This window comes from Saccoglossus kowalevskii, chromosome 6 (assembly GCF_978046115.1).
Source record: "Saccoglossus kowalevskii chromosome 6, keSacKowa6.1, whole genome shotgun sequence".
Classification (NCBI taxonomy): domain Eukaryota; kingdom Metazoa; phylum Hemichordata; class Enteropneusta; family Harrimaniidae; genus Saccoglossus; species Saccoglossus kowalevskii.
Window position 1 is genome coordinate 30713407 of NC_140646.1, and position 23650 is coordinate 30737056.

Consider the following 23650-nt stretch of genomic DNA (forward strand, 5'->3'; position numbering starts at 1 on the left):
GTTTCAAATGACTAAACAAGGTTGATACATTACAAAAATAAAACTTATTTTAATTGGGGTGAGCAAAGTATCAATTAAAAAAAAAAAAACTTGACGGACTGACAGACATGGTAAAGCATCAATTGCAGAATTTATTAGATCTAAATAGGTAAAAAAAAATAAAAAGAATGTGGACTAATTATTAACGTCATCATAAGAATACCTTTTCTCACTGTATGATTTATGATATAAAAAAAAATAATTACTTATGTTAAAAAAAAACTAAACTTACTAGCCATGTGTCACAACAAAATACAGGCCAAGGTCACAGACAAGCATGGCTTCGAAATACATCTCTAGATTACAGAAGGTTTAAAGCACTATTTCCAGTGACCCAGTTGGTGACCATGTTAGCAACTGGACTCACAGTTCGGTTGTTTATATATGCAGGGAGAATCTGTGCCCAAGGTGCCTGTTGTTAAGACTGACAGCCATACTAATTCTTTTCATAAAACAATCAGAGTTCCTCCTGGCTTTTTTTTAACAAGCTCGGCAAGGTTCAAGGCTTAGTGTGACCTTTTCTTTGTTTCTGGTTTGTTTTTTCTTCGGTGATGAAAACATTGGGGCTCATTTGCTATTGATCAAGACCGACCTATCTGTTTGGTGACACAATGAACGGCCGGGATAGTTAAAAGTGTTTTTTTACTACCAGCCATAACGATTTTACCTCATCCTGACGACCTTGCTTTTAATTACAACCTACCCTCAAACTGACAAATTTATGGCTGTTAAAAACATTTTGCCATGGTGTGGTGATCAGTCATATTTCCCTCAATTAGTTTATTTGGCTCTTCCTTCCTGCTGACTCATTTGTTTAATGACTGCAAACAGTGAATCAGTGCTGTTGATTTCAAACTTAATTAATAAGTGTAAACATTTTAATTACACCATGTTTCTGTTTGTTAATGTTGTATATAGTGAAAGGTGGCAACTTGAAAACAGTTATCACCAAGAGATAAAAAAACAAAACCAGTCCCAAACAAATGAATCAAACACAATTAAAAAAAATGGTTGAGGTGAACTTGTACCAACCTGCTAACATTATGTTACAATGCACAAAGGCAGTCGTCATTTCATCATATGGAAAATAACCATGTACTCAAAATGTCAAAAAGAAAAATTAATTCAACACCATGATCCTCTGCATTTATTATTACAGATATATATTTTCAAAATAATTACAAATAATAAAATTAAATTAAATAATTTTTTTTTATATACTTTTATAATATCTATCACTTGAATAATTAGAAGACATCAGATTATCATGAGTTAGTTTTCAATATTTATCCATGGCAGACAACAATCGATTGATTTGTCTGTGCATTTTGCAACTGAATTAATGGCCTGGAATTTGGCAATGAGAATCCCAGAGCCAGTGAACTATTGTCCCAGTCTCCCATGATTTGTATATATTGCTCTCAGAGGCTGACACTGACCAGCATCAGTCTTAATGCCAAGAACATATGGCTGCTGGATTTACCAGCTATGGGGACTGTAATCGACCTCAAGTATTCTTTCCTTAATTAACCGCTGAGTCTGAGACATAATCATAATAAAAATCACACCACTGTCTCCAGTGCAAATTGCAAGGGTTGACATCAGCTCAAATTTCTTCCACCAGGCCTTCCTTGTTTTGGCAGTAAGAGTAACTTGCATGCTGTGCTGATGGAATGAAGTTTACATGAAGTCTAGTGACTTGCACTGCTATCTGACCGGACCTCCAAACATCAACAAACTAAATCTCCATTCCCACATCTCCAGACCAATTCACAGCCTAATATCTTCTCTATTACGTTTTATACATCCAAGCATTTTTTTTTTAACAAGCATATTTTTCGTCCCAAAGGATATGCACAGCCTCACACTGGTGCGGAAGCAGCAAACCAGACCATGATCAAAAGTAGTTTAACACAAACATCAAGTCCATCCTTGTGACAATTCCTGGGCTATTGATCTTGTGGAGCAAGAAAACTTGCCCATTACATAAGAGCCAAGCCGGAAATCAATGCACTTATGTGTGCCAGGCAAATAGACGTTGTACGCAGCCATGCATGAGAACTGATCAAAGTATACACAAGAGTGCAGCCTTCATACTGCACTGCTGGTAGCTTTAGTGGGATATCATATGATAAGGTCAGACTGACTCATGGTTCATCAAACAAGCCATTCAAGTATAAATGACAGCTTCTCATGAAAAAATGCCCATCAGTATTAGAGTGATGCAACAAAAGCATAGTGACACAAACAGTAAACGGAGGGGGAGGGAACAAAAAAAAAATGATGGAGACAAAAAAAATGTTATGTGACACATGTTTGGAAAATAAGATAAAACTTGCCTGCTGCTGCGTTTCAATTTAAACTGTATCATTGCGAGGAATGTTCTATGACCATCCACTGGAACTCGGTGGGATACCTGTGATGAGGAGAAAGTAGGAGGGAATTGGACAAATTTATGATGCTGAGCCAGTACAAGGTTTAGACAGTATCAGGTTGAATATATCTATTACAAAAAAATATGTAACACATGTTTCTAACACTTGGAGTAATTGACAACAATACAGGAGACTGATGATGAATTTGATATTTAATTTAAAAAAGAAATTTTTATATTAAAAAAAAAAATTGCATCATTTATTCTCCTCCCAAGTCAATGGCATCATTTGCATACTTGTCAAAAAACAAACAGACTGATAGATTACACCCAGTATTCATTCTATTGGCTCGGGCAATAAACCTTACAGAGAAGTGTGAAAATGTCATATTTTTCAAGAGTGCTTAGATCATGGAAACCATTTGTAGAGGAAGTCAACACATGTTCTATTTGGATAGTTAAACTGTTCTTTCTCTCCCCCTCCCCCTTGCCCAGGATTAACGCAAAACTATTATTAGTGACATTGACAAAGAAGAGCAGAGTATCGATATCTTGTCTCTTTTGGATAGTAAGTACAATGGATTTGCTCTGTCTCATATTTGGTATCACCTCTGATGTACAAATAATGCTCACTATGAAGCCAATACAGAAGCCACTCGCATATCCCACATTTTATGATGCGCAATCACAACTCCCCACTAGCCGAGCTACAAGTTACAGCCTCATCGAGTCGAGTCACTCATGCGTTACATTGATTTCACTATTAAATGTAGTTAGGGACAGCGGTACAGTGACGGCAGTACACACATGGCAGCGCTACAAAACACCAATCCATCACAGGAATCCACGCTAACAGTTGGTCTCGGATACAACTTGGAGCGTTTCTTAGATCAGATGCCTGTGGTAGGGTTGGTAGGGCACGCATGTTCATGGAAATAATATGCCCATCAATATTTCAGTGTCGTCAGCCCCCAGGGGCATTATGTAAAAACTCAGGCATATAAGCTAAGGTGTAGGCAGCAATCGTAATGAAACAGATATAAAATGCAGTTCAGCATAATGAGGCAGGTCAATCAAAATGGAGAGACTAAAAATTAATTATTGAGTGCACTATCCAATATGTCTTCTCTTTTTTTTATGCTCACAAGCTATATTGTTTTCTCTGCCAAACACAAGGTCACTCCCCATGCTGTGTGACTTGGATTCCCCAAGGTGACAACACTGAGCCCAAAAGCTCAGGAGTGAAATGAAAAATTTGAATGCAAGTGAAAATTCCACTTCAGTAAATTTTGGTAAATTAGCTCAGGCCGTTTCAAACAATATATGCAAACACAATGCATTACTGTGATTAAAAATTTAAGGCGCAAGGAAAAAAATTATTCAACAATGATTGATGGTCTTAGGTTGAATTCACTTGTCCCCGAAAACATACAAAACACGTCTACAAAGAAAGAAATCAACTACCTTCTTAACCACGCTAACAGTTAAGTTGAATGGACCAGATATTTTTCCCCCAGTCGTGAGAACACGATACGGAAGTGACAATACGGAGATACGAACTGTGTTTCTTAAAGAAATCTTTAAAACGGGTAGCAATTTTGAAACAATGATGCCGTTGCGAACTAACGGGCGAGGAGACATTCTTGCGGTTGAATGGGCGCTTTACGTTGTATCTCCACTGGTCCAAAGAGAAACTGACACCACGGCTGAAATGAACACAATCAGATCGCGAAATCCCTCCGTTACTAACTTCGAAATGTACGATAAGACCGGGAAGACACGCTACGGGAAAGGGATTTCACGAAACGTATACACTCAGTAGGTAACGTAAACCCATGAACACAAAAGCAGTGCTGCACAGCGCGGCATGCGATCGACTAGTAGAGACGATCAGTGTACGGCATTTCGGAAACGCCACTGACACGAGTTTCAGGTGAAGCGATTGTGTCAAGAGGACAGCCACTTCGGGTCACATTTTACACATGTTACACATCGAAATACAACCCAAGAAAAACACTAAAGGCAAGTCGAATGAACTGACCATTGAATTTTGTCACATATCACGGCAAAAACGGCGTGGAGGCATCGGAAAACCTTCGACTAATTACCATTAATAGAGACGCTCGTAATTAACGGCGGGCAACAACACGTCGCAATTAAAACATACCCATCAAGCTCGAACACGAACTAACACTAAGAAAACTCACTGTTTGGTTGCTTCAGATTCCGTCATTCGAAGAACTTTCCGCCGCTTGACGAACCGGAGGTCACATGCAATATAAGAACTGAGAAATCGCCGACTCCAACAACAAATGCTAGGTGAAAAATAAAGAGCTAAAAATAACCAAATGAAAATTCGATATTATTATTTTGCTAATTATTCCAAAATGGCTGGGAGGCATCAATGGGCATGCGTAATAAGCGAAAGACAATTTACATCTCATTAACATAAATTCCCACCCTGAGATAAGTGCTTCGCGCAGCGAAATTCGACAATACAATGACGAAAAGCTCACTTAAATTACTATCTCGGATACTGTTTTTTACCACACACAACTTTTTACAGACGATTCACAAACTTTACGCCGGGAAAACCGCGTCAAATCAAATCGGCCACGTGATCACTTTTCGACCTCATTTGCATATTGTATGTCTGCGCGCCGATTTTCCCACCCATTTCCGCCTTGTTAAACTACTCCCCAACTAATTTAAGTTCAGATCAACTTTATGAAGTCTTGATTTCCATTGGCTCGGCGTATCCATTTTGACGGCCGACAGTGATTTGTGCCCATGATTTTGTAAAATCCGCGGGAATCTGTCGCTCAGACGATCCATTAGTCACGTGACATAAATGACCTGAAAAGTCGGCATACCAGTACCTCAGTACGTGAGGAAACCACGCTTACCTCACAGTATCCAGAGTCCCGACCGAGTTGGTGTGCACAATTCCGTATCTGATCACCACAACGAAATCAAACAATGACGTCCGACTGGTTCAAATCTCGGGAACAAATCTTACCCAGTCGCACTAATTACAGAAATGCAAATCACTCAGCTGACAGGTCAAGGGCAGAGGAAGTGACGTAACTATGGCGGGTTACATGGATTTGCTTGTCTATCGTCTGGGCCTCAATTAACCGATAATAGTGTTGTGATCTTATGTTTTGTTGGACTTTTTTGCACAGTTTGTTAGCTGGGATAGAACAACAGCAAATTTGTTGTAAACAAGGATGTCCGAGGAACCTACAAGCGAAACGGGGACTTCAAAAGTGCTGGAGTTAGAGAGAAAATTCAGTATAAATGAGAACAGCGAGCGAAAGCTGCAAGAAGTTGGGGCCTCTTGTTTGCGAGAGAAGTCGTTCGAAGATTCCTACTACGACTCAGTCGATTACCAGCTAACATTATCAGACTACTGGTTACGAAAAAGAGAAGGTAATTGGGAGTTAAAATCACCCCCAGAAAAACGTAAACCCGAAAGCGACGTGGCACAGTATATCGAAACAACCAACGCGGGCGAGATCGTTCAGTACCTGTCTGCCATTTTGAAAACGGATCCAACTCACGCTGGCGACAACGCTGATCAAATTGCAAAATTCGTAGAGAAAACGGGACTGCAGCCATTTGCAGTGTTCAGAACGAATAGAAAGACCTATACTATGGAAGGGGGTTTTCAAATCGACCTCGATGAAACAGACTTTGGCTACAAAGTTGGTGAGATCGAACTTATCGTTCACCAAAATGAAGATGTTGCGGCAGCATTGGAGAAGATCGACACTCTTGCGGAAAAATTAGGTAAGAACAGATCGTTAAAACGGCCGCAAATGTTCACTGACGTTGTCGCATACTACCTAGCAAGTTATCTGTTACAGTTTTAAATGTGTGGTTTGTTTTGCAGCGTGAGAGCTTGTGATTGCGACCCGTTGTACTGTGCGAGATCCCATATGCATATGTCATGGCCTAATGAATGGGTGTGTACAGACTATGTCATTTCATTTGTTAAAAGTTTTACGCGGATAATTTTATTTTGTCCTCTCTAATGAGGAATCACCATTTCCTCCCGTCAGAGCCTTTTTCTATTCGACTCTAGCTTGTCTTTGTTTATTATTTAACTGTTTCGCAGCGTGTGTTTTATTGATTGTTGTGAAAGTGTCAGACACTGTAAAATGTAAACAAAGGGGGAATTATTTTCAGTTTCGCGCCTGGCGTTACGTAACCTCGTCTATTCATCAAGCTGTTTCACACCGAGTCCTAACTGTCGCCAGTTGCGGCTTAACATATGCAGCGTCAACTGAATGTTGATTACAAAAGAGGAAACCCGTTAATTAATCACGCAGTTGTGGAATATAACTGTACTAGAGGAGAATTCTACGCCCATCGGTGCCATGTTGTAATTGACACTTTGCATACGGTGCATTTCAATGATGATGTGTATGAGCTTCATTCATGCAGTGGCAGTGTGATGTTTTACATTTGAAATTGGCCCAGGTCCAAAAAATCTCTGGAGAATGATTCACATAGGGGGATGTTTGTATGATTCTTTCTCACATTAATGTTAATTACTAGTATTTTTCCCCAGGTTGACATATTCAAATCAAGTGTCAGTTTTATGCTAATGAGTATGGGAATAAATATACATTATTTCTTTTGACTGTAAAAAAAGTAGTTGTTTTTTTTTACTTTTAAAAATCCATCTTTAAATTGTCTCCTCCTTTTCCTGTATTTGTACATTCAATAACATGCAGGTCTTGTACTTTACCCAGTATGCAAATAACTTAACATGAACCTTAAATGTGAGGTCAACATGCCACTCTCTACACATTCCTACATTTCTGTTGTGTAGCAATTGCTGCATTGGAGTATCAATTTCAACGGTTGAAATAGAGAAGGGGTTGTGATTGTGATCTGTCACTTCTCTTTCTCCCCTGAAAAAGTGGATCAGTGTTTTTGAAATTTAATTAAATGGAATGTATGTATGCATGTATAAAAGAACAATTTCTTTTTCACACTTAACAATACATGCTTTGATTTGATGATTTGTAATTACATAAACACTTTTATTTCATTGTTTTTTGTTTTTTTGTTTTTTTTTAAAATGATGATCAGGTTCAGATGGAAATATTCACAAAGAATATGATTGTCATGCAAATGCGAGAATGTTCTGATAGTTGATAGTTGTTAATTTCAGTGACAGACTCAGGAGTGAATATTAACGATTATGTTGATTTTCTTTTACACATGATGCTTAGAGTAAATTGAGTGATTTATAAGCAGACCATTCTATCCGTATGAATATTGGATGCTCTTACACAACTTTATGACCACAATTCCACATCCTATGCTTTAAACCATCCTCTTTCCATATCATGCAAAATGTTTAAAAAAAAACATACACACACACACAAAAAAAAATTGTATACACCAATTTTAGTTTTGATAGGAAAAGAAAAATAAACTATTCCAGTGAATTGCTGTTTTTCCAGTCCTGAAAAAATAAACATACCTAGTAAAAAATGTCCTGGGAAGAGTGAGAATGTGCAATGCCGGACATGATTTATGTCTTGTTGCTTTTGTGTGTGTATGTGGTGCATTTCCCAATATTGCTTGGTTGGGCTGTTTGCCATGTTGTCTGATTTCTCCCTATCACCACTGTCTTGCTTATCTCTTTATTCATAACCTATGGTAGGTACATTATCTCCGCAGATCTTGGAATATTGATTACTTGTCAAATTTGAGGCCATTATCACAACACCCCTAGGATTTAATCCCATGTCTTCTGCCCCTTTGTTTATCTCTCCTTTCGGTGGTCCTACTAAAAAACTCGCAAATTATTTCTATTGTTGTTTTTTTTTTGTCTAATCCTCCCCCCTGATTTGGCCTCCCCTGGGTATGTGCTTTCTCAGTATTTGGACTTTAGTTGCTATTATATGTCTGTAAAGAATTATGTTATCTCTACACTTAATCAAGGTATCCAGTAGCTTATTGAGTTTTCTTGTCTGGCCCGTGTGACAAAATTGTCCCTCCATGTGTACTGTTTCCCTTTGTAAACTGTAGTATAATATTTTAGATAATGATATCTCTCTGCGTTTTCTGTTTCTGTGGAATCTTCCTTCAAATGCTTTTTACCTTCCCTGTAAAAAATTGTGAATATGCCTGCCTTGATTAGATAAAGTGCCTGTAATGATTTGATTGAAATGGCTGATATGTAGCTAGTCATAATACTATTCCTATTCTAATATTGTCTTGGAAATTGATTGCCTTCAGCTTTTCTGATTTTGTAAATTATATTCACATACATACATGAAGTATAAGTTAATTAAATTAATTAACAAAACAACAACAACAACAAAGAACAGAATAATTCTGTTTTTGCTTTTTCACAATTTCATTGAATTGTTGGCATGCACTTTCAAGAATGCAGTTTGGAATGTTGCCCTGTTCTACAAATTCAAATAATGATGGCAATTTTTGTGTTCAATCTTAACATGTTTTCCTGAGTTAGGAATGAATTGTTGACGATCTGGTAATCATATTTATGTTCAACAAACCAATATTCTAACAAATAGAATTAATCAAAGCAATTGCGTGTTTGACACGTGATTACTACTAACATCAGCGTAAAACAAATTGGGCTTTTAATCAATATCAAATACTTTGATTTAGTCTGCGATCTCTAGAAATGATTGCGAATGCACAGGAAACAATGGAAAATTATTTTGAGTTCTAATGCGCTGACTGCTCACTGAATATTTCTGTGTTGCATATTTCTGCACAATGTAGCTACTGTTTTATCACCACACCACGTTCAACAAATGTTCATAAATACCTTGTTCTATGGTCAAAAAGATTTTGGAATATACAGGTATTTTTTTTTTCTTCTGAATTTTGTCTGATGTTCATCTACAATATCTATGTCCCTTTCTGAGTTTCTGTTTGCATTTTTCACCTGATAATGTGTGGGTATAGATAATTCAAAATATTTTCTGATGGCCTGTTTTCTCATGGTTTTATGTCTTGTAGAATTTACAAACCTAGAGGCTGAGATTCCGGCTGGTGTTTTACCAGATACTCTGCTTGTTATTTAGGCAGGGGAGAAGAGGTTGTTATCAAAATGTAAGTAAAAGCGAGAGTTGTGCAACACCCTTTCAATATTTTTGTCTTAGTGTTTCTCACTTTTTCTGTAAGGTACTTCACATTTGTCAATTTAAAGTAGTCTCCTATATGGCTTCCTACATAGTATCGGTAAAAGCAATCAAATTATGTAATCCTTTTTTGCTTACCAGCCACATTATTAAAAGCCCAGATCGTAAACTTGACAAGGAAGTTCAGGTTGTTGCCGTGATTGTTAGAGAGCAAAAGACAAATTTCGTAACTCGTATTTGGGATTGGTTTCTCTTGTTTTTGCTTGACAATTGCGCATGTTCAATTTCTCACATGCATGGACTGTGATTTGATTCTAACTGCATGCTGCACACTAGCAAAGATTACACACAGTGTTTGTATAACATACATAATACTGATTGATTCTAACACCAAGACATGTTACTGAAGCTCATTCTGTTAGTTGATCTAATCCAACTTGGCCAATTGATTAGATGGACATCAGCTACACATCACATCAGCTACAAACGTTTATGAAAAAAATACTGGATCCGTCATTGATATATCATAGGACATATTATTAAATACCTTCAATGAAGAGCATCATAATTTTTCCAGTCACAATTTTTGGAAAACGCTTTCAACATTTTTAGTTAATTTTCAACATTTTTGAGCCAAATGAACATAATTCTCCATTTGTTACATAAATCAATCAAAATTGTTGATAGAATATGGAGAGAATTGTGCAGATTTATTTTGTGAATACTGATAAATGACGAGTGCTCAATTTTTTTTTTAAGTGCTGTTAAATCTATACAGTATTGAGATATAGTTAATGCACTTCTGTTTTTTTCTTTTTAGTAGAAATTTAAGGTAAAGTTTCCCTCATTGTTTGAACAATCATTGCTCATATTCAAGGAGTGAGTTCACCCTAGCATGTATGGTTACCTGAGCTGACCTCCCAGTTTAGTGCAGTGTAAATATTTTGAAAACAATCACTGGCATTTTTTTGGAGGGAAAATGATGACTTCTGATCATTGTTCAAAACATGTGGCTGTCATTACGTATGTAAATTTATTCTCACTTTTGTTTTGACACAATGCAACCTGCCAACGTGCTTTCTCAACGCCCATTGTTCAAAAACAAAAAGCATGGATGTGTTTGCCCTTCTAATTCAGCTACTCGTGAATCAAGGGTTTTTCTTGCCCAGCATACATTTTTTCTGTCTCAAATTATAAGAGTTTCAGGGTGTAATACAAACCTATTATTATTATTGTGTATGATGTATGTATTTCTGAACAGAGTCTAGATGATTGCAAAAATATTTTTTGGTTTGTCAATATCCACCATGTAAAGAAGGTGGCACAGGTCAATACTGAATTTAAAAAAAAAAAAAACGTTTTTATTGGCCAATCCGAATATGTTTGGTGGTCATTGAGTATACCTTGTCAACCATAGCAGAAACAGTACTATCTAGTATGTGAATGTTAACAGTCAACCCTCAGTTACCAGTCAACCATAGCAGCAAGCAGAAACACTATCTAGTATGGGAATGTTACCAGTCTACCCTCAGTTACTAGTCAACCATAGCAGAAACACTATCTCGTATGTGAATGTTACCAGTCATCCCTCAGTTACCAGTCAACCATAGCAGAAACACTATCTAGTATGTGAATGTTACCAGTCAACCCTCAGTTACCAGTCAACCATAGCAGAAACACTATCTAGTATGTGAATGTTACCAGTCAACCCTCAGTTACCGGTCAACCATAGCAGAAACATTATCTAGTATGTGAATGTTACCAGTCTACCCTCAGTAACCAGTCAACCATAGCAGAAAGCAGAAACACTATCTAGTATGTGAATGTTACCAGTCTACCCTCAGTTACCAGTCAACCATAGCAGAAAGCAGAAACACTATCTAGTATGTGAATGTTAACAGTCAACCCTCAGTTACTAGTCAACCATAGCAGAAACACTATCTAGTATGTGAATGTTACCAGTCTACCCTCAGTGTTTCTGCTATGATTGACTGGTAACTGAGGGTAGGCTAGTAACATTCACATACTAGATAGTGTTTTTGCTATGGTTGACAGGTAACTAAGGATAGACTGGTAACATTCACATACTAGATAGTGTTTCTGCTATGATTGACTGGTAACTATCTAGTATGTGAATGTTACCAGTCTATCCTTAGTTACCTGTCAACCATAGCAAAAACACTATCTAGTATGTGAATGTTACTAGCCTACCCTCAGTTACCAGTCAACCATAGCAGAAAGCAGAAACACTATCTAGTATGTGAATGTTAACAGTCAACCCTCAGTTACTAGTCAACCATAGCAGAAACACTATCTAGTATGTGAATGTTACCAGTCTACCCTCAGTGTTTCTGCTATGATTGACTGGTAACTGAGGGTAGGCTAGTAACATTCACATACTAGATAGTGTTTCTGCTATGATTGACTGGTAACTATCTAGTATGTGATTGTTACCAGTCTATCCTTAGTTACCTGTCAACCATAGCAAAAACACTATCTAGTATGTGAATGTTACTAGCCTACCCTCAGTTACCAGTCAATCATAGCAGAAACACTATCTAGTATGGGAATGTTACCAGTCTACCCTCAGTTACTAGTCAACCATAGCAGAAACACTATCTAGTATGTGAATGTTACCAGTCAACCCTCAGTTACCAGTCAACCATAGCAGAAACACTATCTAGTATGTGAATGTTACCAGTCTCTCCTTAGTTACCTGTCAACCATAGCAGAAACACTATCTAGTATGTGAATGTTACTAGCCTACCCTCAGTTACCAGTCAATCATAGCAGAAACACTATCTAGTATGTGAATGTTACCAGTCAACCCTCAGTTACCGGTCAACCATAGCAGAAACATTATCTAGTATGTGAATGTTACCAGTCTACCCTCAGTAACCAGTCAACCATAGCAGAAAGCAGAAACACTATCTAGTATGTGAATGTTACCAGTCTACCCTCAGTTACCAGTCAACCATAGCAGAAAGCAGAAACACTATCTAGTATGTGAATGTTAACAGTCAACCCTCAGTTACTAGTCAACCATAGCAGAAACACTATCTAGTATGTGAATGTTACCAGTCTACCCTCAGTGTTTCTGCTATGATTGACTGGTAACTGAGGGTAGGCTAGTAACATTCACATACTAGATAGTGTTTTTGCTATGGTTGACAGGTAACTAAGGATAGACTGGTAACATTCACATACTAGATAGTGTTTCTGCTATGATTGACTGGTAACTATCTAGTATGTGAATGTTACCAGTCTATCCTTAGTTACCTGTCAACCATAGCAAAAACACTATCTAGTATGTGAATGTTACTAGCCTACCCTCAGTTACCAGTCAACCATAGCAGAAAGCAGAAACACTATCTAGTATGTGAATGTTAACAGTCAACCCTCAGTTACTAGTCAACCATAGCAGAAACACTATCTAGTATGTGAATGTTACCAGTCTACCCTCAGTGTTTCTGCTATGATTGACTGGTAACTGAGGGTAGGCTAGTAACATTCACATACTAGATAGTGTTTCTGCTATGATTGACTGGTAACTATCTAGTATGTGATTGTTACCAGTCTATCCTTAGTTACCTGTCAACCATAGCAAAAACACTATCTAGTATGTGAATGTTACTAGCCTACCCTCAGTTACCAGTCAATCATAGCAGAAACACTATCTAGTATGGGAATGTTACCAGTCTACCCTCAGTTACTAGTCAACCATAGCAGAAACACTATCTAGTATGTGAATGTTACCAGTCAACCCTCAGTTACCAGTCAACCATAGCAGAAACACTATCTAGTATGTGAATGTTACCAGTCTCTCCTTAGTTACCTGTCAACCATAGCAGAAACACTATCTAGTATGTGAATGTTACTAGCCTACCCTCAGTTACCAGTCAATCATAGCAGAAACACTATCTAGTATGTGAATGTTACCAGCCTATCCTCAGTTACCAGTCAACCATAGCAGAAACACTATCTAGTATGTGAATGTTACTAGCCTACCTTCAGTTACCAGTCAACCATAGCAGAAACACTATCTACCCCGGTAGTATGTGAATGTTACTAGCCTACCCTCAGTTACCAGTCAACCATAGCAGAAACACTATCTAGTATGTGAATGTTACCAGCCTACCCTCAGTTACTAGTCTACCCTTAGTTACCAGTCAACCATAGCAGAAACACTATCTAGTATGTGAATGTTACCAGCCTACCCTTAGTTACCTGTCAACCATAGCAGAAACACTATCTAGTATGTGAATGTTACCAGTCTACCCTCAGTTACTAGTCAACCATAGCAGAAACACTATCTAGTATGTGAATGTTACCAGTCTACCCTCAGTTACCAGTCAACCATAGCAGAAACACTATCTAGTATGTGAATGTTACCAGTCTACCCTCAGTTACCAGTCAACCATAGCAGAAACACTATCTAGTATGTGAATGTTACCAGTCTACCCTCAGTTACCAGTCAACCATAGCAGAAACACTATCTAGTATGTGAATGTTACCAGTCTACCCTCAGTTACCAGTCAACCATAGCAGAAACAGTATATAACGTAGTTACCATTCTTTTCCCAAACATCAACAAATCTGGGCGCATTTTTTGCCTGTAGTGTTACTATATGTATTAAATAATAATGAAATCGTAGGAACCCAAGAACCATTCTTCTTCCTGTAATTCTCTCGTCTGTTATGCGCAGTTCTGCATTGACATAAAGGTCAGCATTAGTCAGGTTGCTGTCGTTTTCTATTAAATTTTTTCCAGTCAACTGACTCGTTACAAACATGCAACCCTATTATGGTAAGGTGAAACAATAGGGGAGAGCGCATATATCATTAAGAAATTGACATTTTAATAATTCAAACCAGGTGGAAATATACGCATCTTTTGTTTCGGGGTCATTGTTTTTTAAATTATTGAGTATGTTTTAAAATTTGTGCTGAATAATTCATGCTGTTAATTCTGTTAAGACTGAAATGGTATATAATATTTTAGTTTTAAAATTGAAATAATATGAAAAGTTTGCTCATCACATAAATGAAACCAGAAATTGTTAGCATAATATTTATTTGTTGTACAGAATTCCATTGCTTTTTGAACAGGATTGTAGAGAATCTGCTCTTATGTCCCTGACCCGAATATTTTAATTAAAGGGATTTAATTAGGTTGATATATTAATTCAGGATATAACATTCAATGTGCTTTTTTTTTGTATATTAAAATCACAAATTTAAGTATCATAATGAATAGTGTGTGTGGAGTGTGAAGTGGGCTGGAAACAAAATGAAAATGAATGATATTGCTTGCAGATGAGTGTACACGTTCGTTTGTCTGTTGTCTTGATTGTTTAAACAGTGGAGAAGAAATTCAAATATGTTATTTGAATGCTTGGCAACTCGCTTGTATCTCGGCATTTCATAACACATTCATTCTACTGATAACAACTAAGATTTACCACATTTGAAAGGTCGATATAGATACCATCTGCAATTTATTATATTATAAAATGTTGTTTAATAAAGAAAAAACTTTAGAGAAATGAATCAACTTAAATAAATAAACAAGTTTATAATTGTGAAAGACTTTATCTTTACAAAACTTATAGTGATGTTTTGTTTTGTTTTTTATGAAAAAGTAGCACTGGAGACCAAAGAAATAATATACAATGCAGAGGATGCCATATACTTTGAAATTCCGCAATCCATCTGTGTGTTTTCCTTGATGTAAGATTTTGTTTGAAGACCAGTACTCAAATTACCATCTGCGGCTGAATATGTTTCTGAAAGCAGAGAATAAATTGACATGACATAAGTGTTGATAGTCTGAAAGCTTTTGACTTTTTGACTGGTGTCACAGTCGCTGTGTGGTAAAATATGTCTGTGGTATTGCTTCATGGACCCCACCCTCTTCCCAAATACATTATGTAATTCACAGTGATCTGTTTACCATACATGTGTTTTTTGGGGCTTGTGTAACATACGCACAAGTGTAAAATAACTAATCACTGCTCATGTAATATACATACCAGTGTGAAATAACCAATCACAGCATACGTAACATATAAGCAAATATGACATAACCAATCACTGCTCACATGATATATGTACCAGTGTGAAAAAGCCAACCACTGCTCAGGTAACAGACACACCAGGATGAAATAGCTACTTGCTGCTCTTATAAAATACACATCGGTGTGTAAAAGCCAATCGCTGCTCATGTAATACATGTACTCATCACCAATTACTTTATACATCGCAGAACTAGAAACAGGCTTATTCTTGAAATTACTTGTTGGTTGTTCTATACTTTTTGTGCTCTTATGCAGTGGCCATTGCTGACTAATTTTTCGTCCCAAGCCTTGATTTTAGGTATCCTTGCAACGATACAATACGTACAAATCGCTGCCGATACGTTCCATCAAGACAAAAGCGAGGCGTGGAACGCAAATAGTCAGCAATGTCCACCGCATGATAAAAGCGAATTAGCATGTCCATATGAAAAAAAAATTGAGAGGTGGTCGAACTCTCATGCCTGGATAGCCAGGGTATGCATTCACTTTTCTATATAAACATTGTCAATAAATTGCTGCCATGATGTTTATACTATTGATCACAAACACAGCCATCCTGATATTTACAATGCTGACAAGCTGGTGTAGGTTGCTACTTCAGTGAGTTTGGCATATTTTCAGCCAGTACACAGTGGCATTAATAGCACATGTGGTTGATATTTCTCTCTGATAGCCATGACTTCCATGTCCTCAGTAATAGTAAGCACATGTCTCGGCTGTGACAAGTTAAGGACTTGGGCACATGTTCGCAGCATAGTGTAGTTTAAATATTTCTTTATTGCTCATTTAAGCCTTATAAGATATGATGCCATGGTATCAAGTATGTCTAAGCATATCTCTTTGAACAGCAATATTTTTTGCCTTGAACATTCTTCACATTTCTATGTACTTTTCTGTCATTAATTCTTTAATTTTAAATAAATTTTAAATTTAAATGGGCAGATTCAAATTGTTTAAAACAAATATGAAAAAAATAAAGTTGACAAAAGTTTATTTTGGTGTTCAAAGGGTATTAGACGTATTTATCATTGTTTTATTAATATTTTGTTCTATAACACTTGTAAAACTGATTTTAGTGTCTGATATTGATAAAAGTTGGAAATAAAATTGAGGACACACCACTCCCATTTTATAAAATTGCTCTTGCATAAGGACATATATATTGACTGTTTATTGCTGTGATACTGAAATTTATTGCAATCTCTACACTGAGGTCAAATTAAATTATATATTGTATCTTTACACAGCCGGGCAATGAAATTAAGATAAAAAAAAACCTGCATCTGCTAGACAGGTAAAAAGAATCCTATTTAAAAGTAGGCCAAGGGCAGAGTCAATTTTTATGAGAGAGTAAAAGGGAGTCATTTGTGTAGTTTTGATTATCCCTAAGAGATCAACATTGAAGATTTTCTTGAAAATTGTAACCTCAGCCAATGTCAATAAGCACCCTGGTGTTGACTTTCAAAAGGAGATAGTCTTTATCAATAGCTGGTCGTTATGGTAACAGACATACTGATAAGTCTTGTTAGTGACCTCTCAGTTACCTCCAAAAAAGGGTAAAAAACAAAATACCACATTTGATAATCTTCATTTTTTTTTTTTTATTGGGTTGTGATAATGTGTGTGAAGCAGTGTGCGTATCACTCGCTTGCCGCATGGCACGTTGAGCCTGGCCCTAATTAAATATGGCTGCAAAATTTTATATCATCTAGCCGTTGTAATTACATTGAGACAGCAGCAGAGTCGTAATAACTAGAAGAAATCACATCACAATACTTGAATGGGACTGCGCTGATTTCCTGGGGAATCAAAATATATAAAAAAAACAACTGATTAATGCCAACTGCACTAGGCAATTAAGACAAAACATGTTTTTTTTCACTAATGTGCGTTTCTTTTTCAAAGATAATTTTGATTTTCTAAACATGTAATTTTGTAAAACGAAGGGCAGTTAATAAGCCGGTGACCTATTTGCATCTTTTATATTGATTATCAGCTCTCATGCAGAAAATGTCTGCTAGCAGTCGACATCATTAAAATTCTCAATATTTTTTCATATAAATGCATTATTGATATTTCTCACTGTCGTTTTTTTTTTTTTTTTTCAAAAACAGGAAATAGTAAACAGTTCTTTATTATTGAGAATGTATTCTATATCTAAAATATGCAATATGTTTTTTTTTATTAATTCGGTTTTTGGGAATAAGGTTTTGTATGTTTCCTGGAATGATTGTCTTTGCAGTAGTTAGTGTGATTCTAGCTAATTTTTTTTTTTTTTTTTGCGATCCTTAGTTTTTTTTGTTGTGATGTGTCATCTGATGCTTTCTGTTGAATAGCTGGAAAATGAAAAGATTCAGAATGGTGCAAGATGAAGGAGTCAGACTTGTTTTAATGTGCATAGCTAGCATTGCTGAACATTTAATCTCCATAGTGTATAGATCATTCCCACTCATCTTCCTTCCTAACACAATTTAACGCTCACAAATATAAATTTTCACACTTTTAATTTTTAGTTATTTTTATTTTTTTTAAATTTTTTTAGTGTAATAAAAAAAAAAAGGTATTTCTTCGCTGTATTTGACCCACTATTTTGATTCTAATGTGTTGATAAGTGACATCATTTTTGTTTCTAATAAACACTTTTTAATGCCTTCCTTGATAGTATGGGTAGGAATGCATTGTATCTCATTTCCCTTTCAATGTTTTTTTTTTTTTTTTTCCCTTCTTTACCCAAAGTGCTTTGAAGTTTTTCAGTTGTTTTCATCTAAATCCACAGACAATTTAATGCCAGTTTATGATATTTTGTGACAGCTTTCAAACTGCCTGTCGGAGGTCGATTAATTACACTATATACCATATTGCAACAATTTCGGCAAAAATAGTATGTAATGAGGATAGAATTGCTACAGATTTGCCTTTTCTTGTCTTGGAGGAAAATCTTGACTGCTTGCATTGATCAAGGAAATATTATATTTGAGTACAAATTGTACACACGAAAAAAAAATATTTATTTTCATAAGACACTTCTTTATTTGAAATATCGAGTATGTTTCAATTGTAACATTTGTTTAAACCCTGTTCTTATTTATGTTAATGCATATTAATCCCGCTGCATATCAAAAACATTCTGTAATTGCAAAAGATTTTAATTATTCTGCAATTTGTAGTAATTTTTTTTCATAAATTTGCAGTTATGTTATTTAGTACTTTATGTGTAGACCCCCCCCCCTCCCACTACCCCAGATTCTATTCTCTCAGAATGAAATAGATTGAATTAAAGTAGCTATGTTGCTATGTCATTTCGTTCTTTGATTTCAAACATCATGTTCTTTGAAGTCCAGTAATTGGTCAACTTTGAAAACAGCATTAAAAGTAATTCCACATGTAATTGACTTGCTATTTGCACACGTACATTTCTTTACACTGCAAGAAAATCAACCCGTTTGCTTCATTTGAACCGACGTTGTGTAATTTCTTTCATTTAATAAACTAGAATGATTTTTCTTTTCTTTTTAATAATCATTGCGTACCTTGTAATTTAAAGTTACCTCTAACAAAACAAATCAGAATTTTGCTACTACCAATCATGGAAAAATTTAACACTGCAAAAAAAAAAAAAAAAAAAAAAAAAAAAAGGTTAAACAAGGATATGTATGTTGATTCAGGAACTTGGTTGAGTCAGATGACAGTCAGGGAATGCACACTTAACAACATAGCATTAAGTGATAGCTGTTTTAAGGAAAAATTGCTTTCTCTGTCTGGTTTTGGATGCCGGCCACACAAAAGCAGGCATTCATCAGTTTTGATATGAGATGAAACTCGCATATGATCCTCGCATAATTATTACAAAATTCATCGGCACAATAGAGGTGTTTGTCTGCTTCTGATGACTAAATTCTCACGAATGAATAAGGTAGTAAACGTGTTGAATGGTGTGAATGTACTGTTTAGGATGCCAAAGTAACAAAACTTCAGACAGTTTTTTTTAGCTCCGCTGTCGACTTTGTCGAGCGGAGCTTATCATATGAGTGATTGTCCGTCGTCGTCGTCGTCGTCCGTCGTCCGTGTCAATGTTTTACTTTTTCGACTTCTTCTTGAAAACTACAAGCCTGAATGCTTTGATGCTTGGTGTATATGTACCTTGGGTAGACCTCTCTCAGATTTGTTCATTTCATGATGATATCTTCAATTCTCTAATTTTGGTGAATATTTTTGTCATTTTTAGTAAAAAGTGATATTTTCGACTTCTTGTTGAAAACCGCAAGTGCAATTGCTTTGATATTACATATATAGGTACTACATGTGGACCTCTCTCAGATTTGTTCATTTTGTAATGATATCTTTAATTCTCTAATTTTGGTGAATATTTTTGTCATTTTTGGTAAAAAGTGATATTTTCGACTTCTTGTTGAAAACCGCAAGTCCAATTGCTTTGATATTACATATATAGGTACTACATGTCGACCTCTCTCATATTTGTTCATTTTGTAATGATATCTTCAATTCTCTAATTTTGGTGAACATTTTTGTAATTTTTGGTAAAAAGTGATATTTTCGACTTCTTGTTGAAAACCGCAAGTCCAATTGCTTTGATATTACATATATAGGTACTACATGTGGACCTCTCTCAGATTTGTTCATTTTGTAATGATATCTTTAATTCTCTAATTTCGGTGAATATTTTTGTAATTTTTGGTAAAAAGTGATATTTTCGACTTCTTGTTGAAAACCGCAAGTGCAATTGCTTTGATATTACATATATAGGTACTACATGTGGACCTCTCTCAGATTTGTTCATTTTGTAATGATATCTTTAATTCTCTAATTTTGGTGAATATTTTTGTCATTTTTGGTAACAAGTGATATTTTCGACTTCTTGTTGAAAACCGCAAGTCCAATTGCTTTGATATTACATATATAGGTACTACATGTGGACCTCTCTCAGATTTGTTCATTTTGTAATGATATCTTTAATTCTCTAATTTCGGTGAATATTTTTGTAATTTTTGGTAAAAAGTGATATTTTCGACTTCTTGTTGAAAACCGCAAGTCCAATTGCTTTGATATTACATATATAGGTACTACATGTGGACCTCTCTCAGATTTGTTCATTTCATAATGATATGTTTAATTCTCTAATTTTGATGAATATTTTTGTAATTTTTGGTAAAAAGTGATATTTTCGACTTCTTGTTGAAAACCGCAAGTCCAATTGCTTTGATATATTATACATATAGGTACTACATGTGGACCTCTCTCAGATTTGTTCATTTTCTAATGATATCTTCTGTTCTTTAATTGCCATGTGCATTGCTAACAGCGGAGCTATCTCAGCCGACAGGCTGCTTGTTTTTTGTTCAACTGGGTCATTCAAATGTTGGTATCCTATGCTATGTACATATATATGTGACACCAATGTTGTTCTATGCAGACATATAGAAACAAATAAATAGATATTTACCTGATGTGTGTGTTTATAAAATTAATTTCAATGAGAAAAATATTTGCCTTGTACCTTACATGTGCTTTACAATTGCTTTAATATTGTGTGCATGTTTTCCCTTGTACATACTAACACACACCGAAATTGTTTTTATACACACCTCTTAACTTTGTACATCTGTCCTGAGTGAGTACAGAGGTATACCTGCAAGCTTTTCCAATTGTGTACTGTTTCACAGCGAGCAGAATAAACCTGTCTTGTCCATCCTAATCCTAACTCGTATTTTCTTGCGTCACAAAGTTTCTCTATTATTATGTGTACTGTAGACTCGCCTGCTCTGGAGTATATTCGTGATACCTCATAAACTAAGCAGGACGATACCACAAGCAGTATTTGACTGTGAACACACTTGCCTAACTGTGAACACACTTACCTGACTTATGGGTATGCCTGTGGACAAGCTGTGCACAGTTTGCAGTCTACATACATACATACATACAGACTGACATGCCTTGTCTTGAGTATACTTTAGCAAGTAAGCTTCACAAATCATCAATAGATTTCCAGGCATGCACACACATGGTGTTATATCTGAAAGCTTGATTCACACTGTGCATTTGGTGCGCATGCAGTGATAGACAAACACAGACACATGTGATGCTTACTATGCTTGTACTATATAAATAAATGTGAACACCACTTGTATTCTGGCTTTATATTGTTCCACTGCTGTCATGATGACTGTGTTTGTCACAGAGGTTCCGTTGTTTACCTTGGTAAAGCTATTTCAAGGGATGTTTTCTCCATACTGTATTGATTTTAATATCTCCCTTGGATTTATCAGTCCTTCTATCATATAACTAAACTCTCTCTGACTGTAGCAGACATTCCATGAGTGTAATTGTTTAATTTTTTTTAATTCCTATATGTCGTGTTAAAACACTGATTAATCCATACAATATTGGTGTTCTTTGATGCTGTGATGTCATTTATGCAGACAGAATTACAATGATAATTATTACATTTAATTATATTGAATGTACAATTGTTTGCATTCTGTACATCAATTGATTGTTGCATATTGTTCAAATGATACTGAAAGACGTGGTTGTCATCTGTTGAGTTATGGGCTTATATCGGCCATTACATCATCATCTTACCTAGTACTTGTATGTTTGTTTACAGAGTTTTCAAAACCGACCAGGATATTAGGAAAAATGGACGTTTATCTCATGCAACACAACCCTTCGCACTATAATAAGTTACTTGAAGCCCACGTCTTGTTCAACAAACATAGCAAAGCAGTTTAACAGGAGTGATGCCACAATCTCAGATACTTGTATATTGGTTGGAATTTCATCGATGGAGCAGCAGACAATCCCTTATCCGGTATTATTCTTCCAACCATAAAACGAATAATCAAAGAGAAGCCGAGTTTAGGGGCAACGTAGCAATTGATACTGTAGTAGTTACATTGAGATAAACATTTGTCACACACACATCAGTGTGTTAATACAGCGATTAAGCCAGTGTACGCACCACAGATTCTGCTGTAGTTAAAAGGTGCTACAAAGAAATTGATTTTCTAGTATTGACCGCTGTTAATAGTTACCGCCATGGGAGTTTTAAGGAATTTATTCAAGTTGTGATTATGACGTTGTCCTTTGATCTCAAACCAATGTTGGCTCTTTATTATTATTATTATTATTTCAGTACTCGGAATCCACATTCCATTTTTAAATCATCTATGCAAGTATTTTTTTTAAATTTATTTTTACATTTTAGAATGAATATATTTACTATTGCAGAAACAGAGCACTGGGTTTTATTTGATATGCTCTCCTCACATTGGATTGGCACTCGTTTTTATTTTCGAGAAATTATTCTTGGGGCTATTCATCCTTAGTTTGCTTTTTGATGAAATGTGTGATTTCCTATTTTCATTTTTAAAAGCTATGTATCTGTCAAGGGACCCCGATTGCATTACTTTAAACAAAAAAAACCTTCATCAGTGAGACCCCTTGAGATCAGTTCTAAGATGGCATCAGATTAAACGTGGATAAAATGGTTCCTTGGTTGAAGTTCTGTATCCCTTATCTTGTCTGATATGATAAAACCATGTTCATAGCAGAGTATGGGAATGACTATCATCTCTTGAATTAGGCAACAAATATTCACCAAAACAATGACAAACACATGATTCTTTTGTTTTTACGCAACAAAAATTGGCATTTAATAATAATAAAAATTAGAAGATGGTTTAAAATCAATGTTTTTGAAAGCTCATTCTGAATATTTTGATAACTATGAAATTAACACCAAATAAGGCTGGGAACATTGTTAGGATTATGACAGACATTGTATAAGCTTACAAGAGCAGGAAAAAAATAAGATCAGACAAACCATTGTGGCACAGCTAGTATATCTCAGAAATCAGAGGATTAAAATTATTTTTTTTAGATTTTTGGGGGTTTTTTTTGTTTTGTTTTTTTATTTCCCATGAGGGTTTCGTAATCCCACGATTTTGTATGTGCATGGATTCTAAAGAACACGAATCGCATGAGGAAGTTGTTAATGT

At 35.8% G+C, this 23650-nt stretch overlaps 2 protein-coding genes across 4 annotated transcripts in view; one reads left to right on the top strand and one right to left on the bottom strand.

Annotated features, from left to right (window-relative positions):
* Positions 1-4721, bottom strand: part of LOC100376798 (zinc finger homeobox protein 3-like) — a 31135-nt gene extending 26414 nt beyond the window's left edge. Inside the window, exons 1-2 of one of the 2 annotated variants that reach the window (XR_014929709.1) lie at positions 4621-4721; positions 2378-2455 (exon numbers count right to left, since the gene is read on the bottom strand). The gene's annotated coding sequence lies outside the window, so the exon portion shown is untranslated. Of the gene's footprint in view, positions 1-2377; positions 2456-4620 lie in introns of those variants that run through there. The other variant, XM_085500356.1, reaches the window with a different exon arrangement.
* A 791-nt stretch (positions 4722-5512) lies between these two features.
* On the top strand, positions 5513-22883 carry LOC100376190 (thiamine-triphosphatase-like). Of its 2 annotated transcripts, XM_002741443.4 has the most exons (3): positions 5513-6205; positions 9431-9523; positions 22258-22883. In XM_002741443.4, exons 1-2 carry the CDS (start codon positions 5644-5646, stop codon positions 9493-9495), a joined length of 627 nt encoding a protein of 208 aa, XP_002741489.1. In that variant the 5' UTR covers positions 5513-5643; the 3' UTR covers positions 9496-9523; positions 22258-22883. The 2 variants fall into 2 exon arrangements, with proteins under 2 accessions (XP_002741489.1, XP_006824983.1); XM_006824920.3 differs by lacking the exon at positions 9431-9523.
* Positions 22884-23650: the final 767 nt, after the last annotated feature.

Bases quoted from the DNA above. Each gene is read 5' to 3' on its own strand.
- LOC100376190 (XM_006824920.3), top strand. From the start codon at position 5,644: ATGTCCGAGGAACCTACAAGCGAAACGGGGACTTCAAAAGTGCTGGAG. The intron at 6,206-22,257 runs GTAAGAACAGAT...GTTTGTTTACAG, and splicing joins CACTCTTGCGGAAAAATTAG to AGTTTTCAAAACCGACCAGG.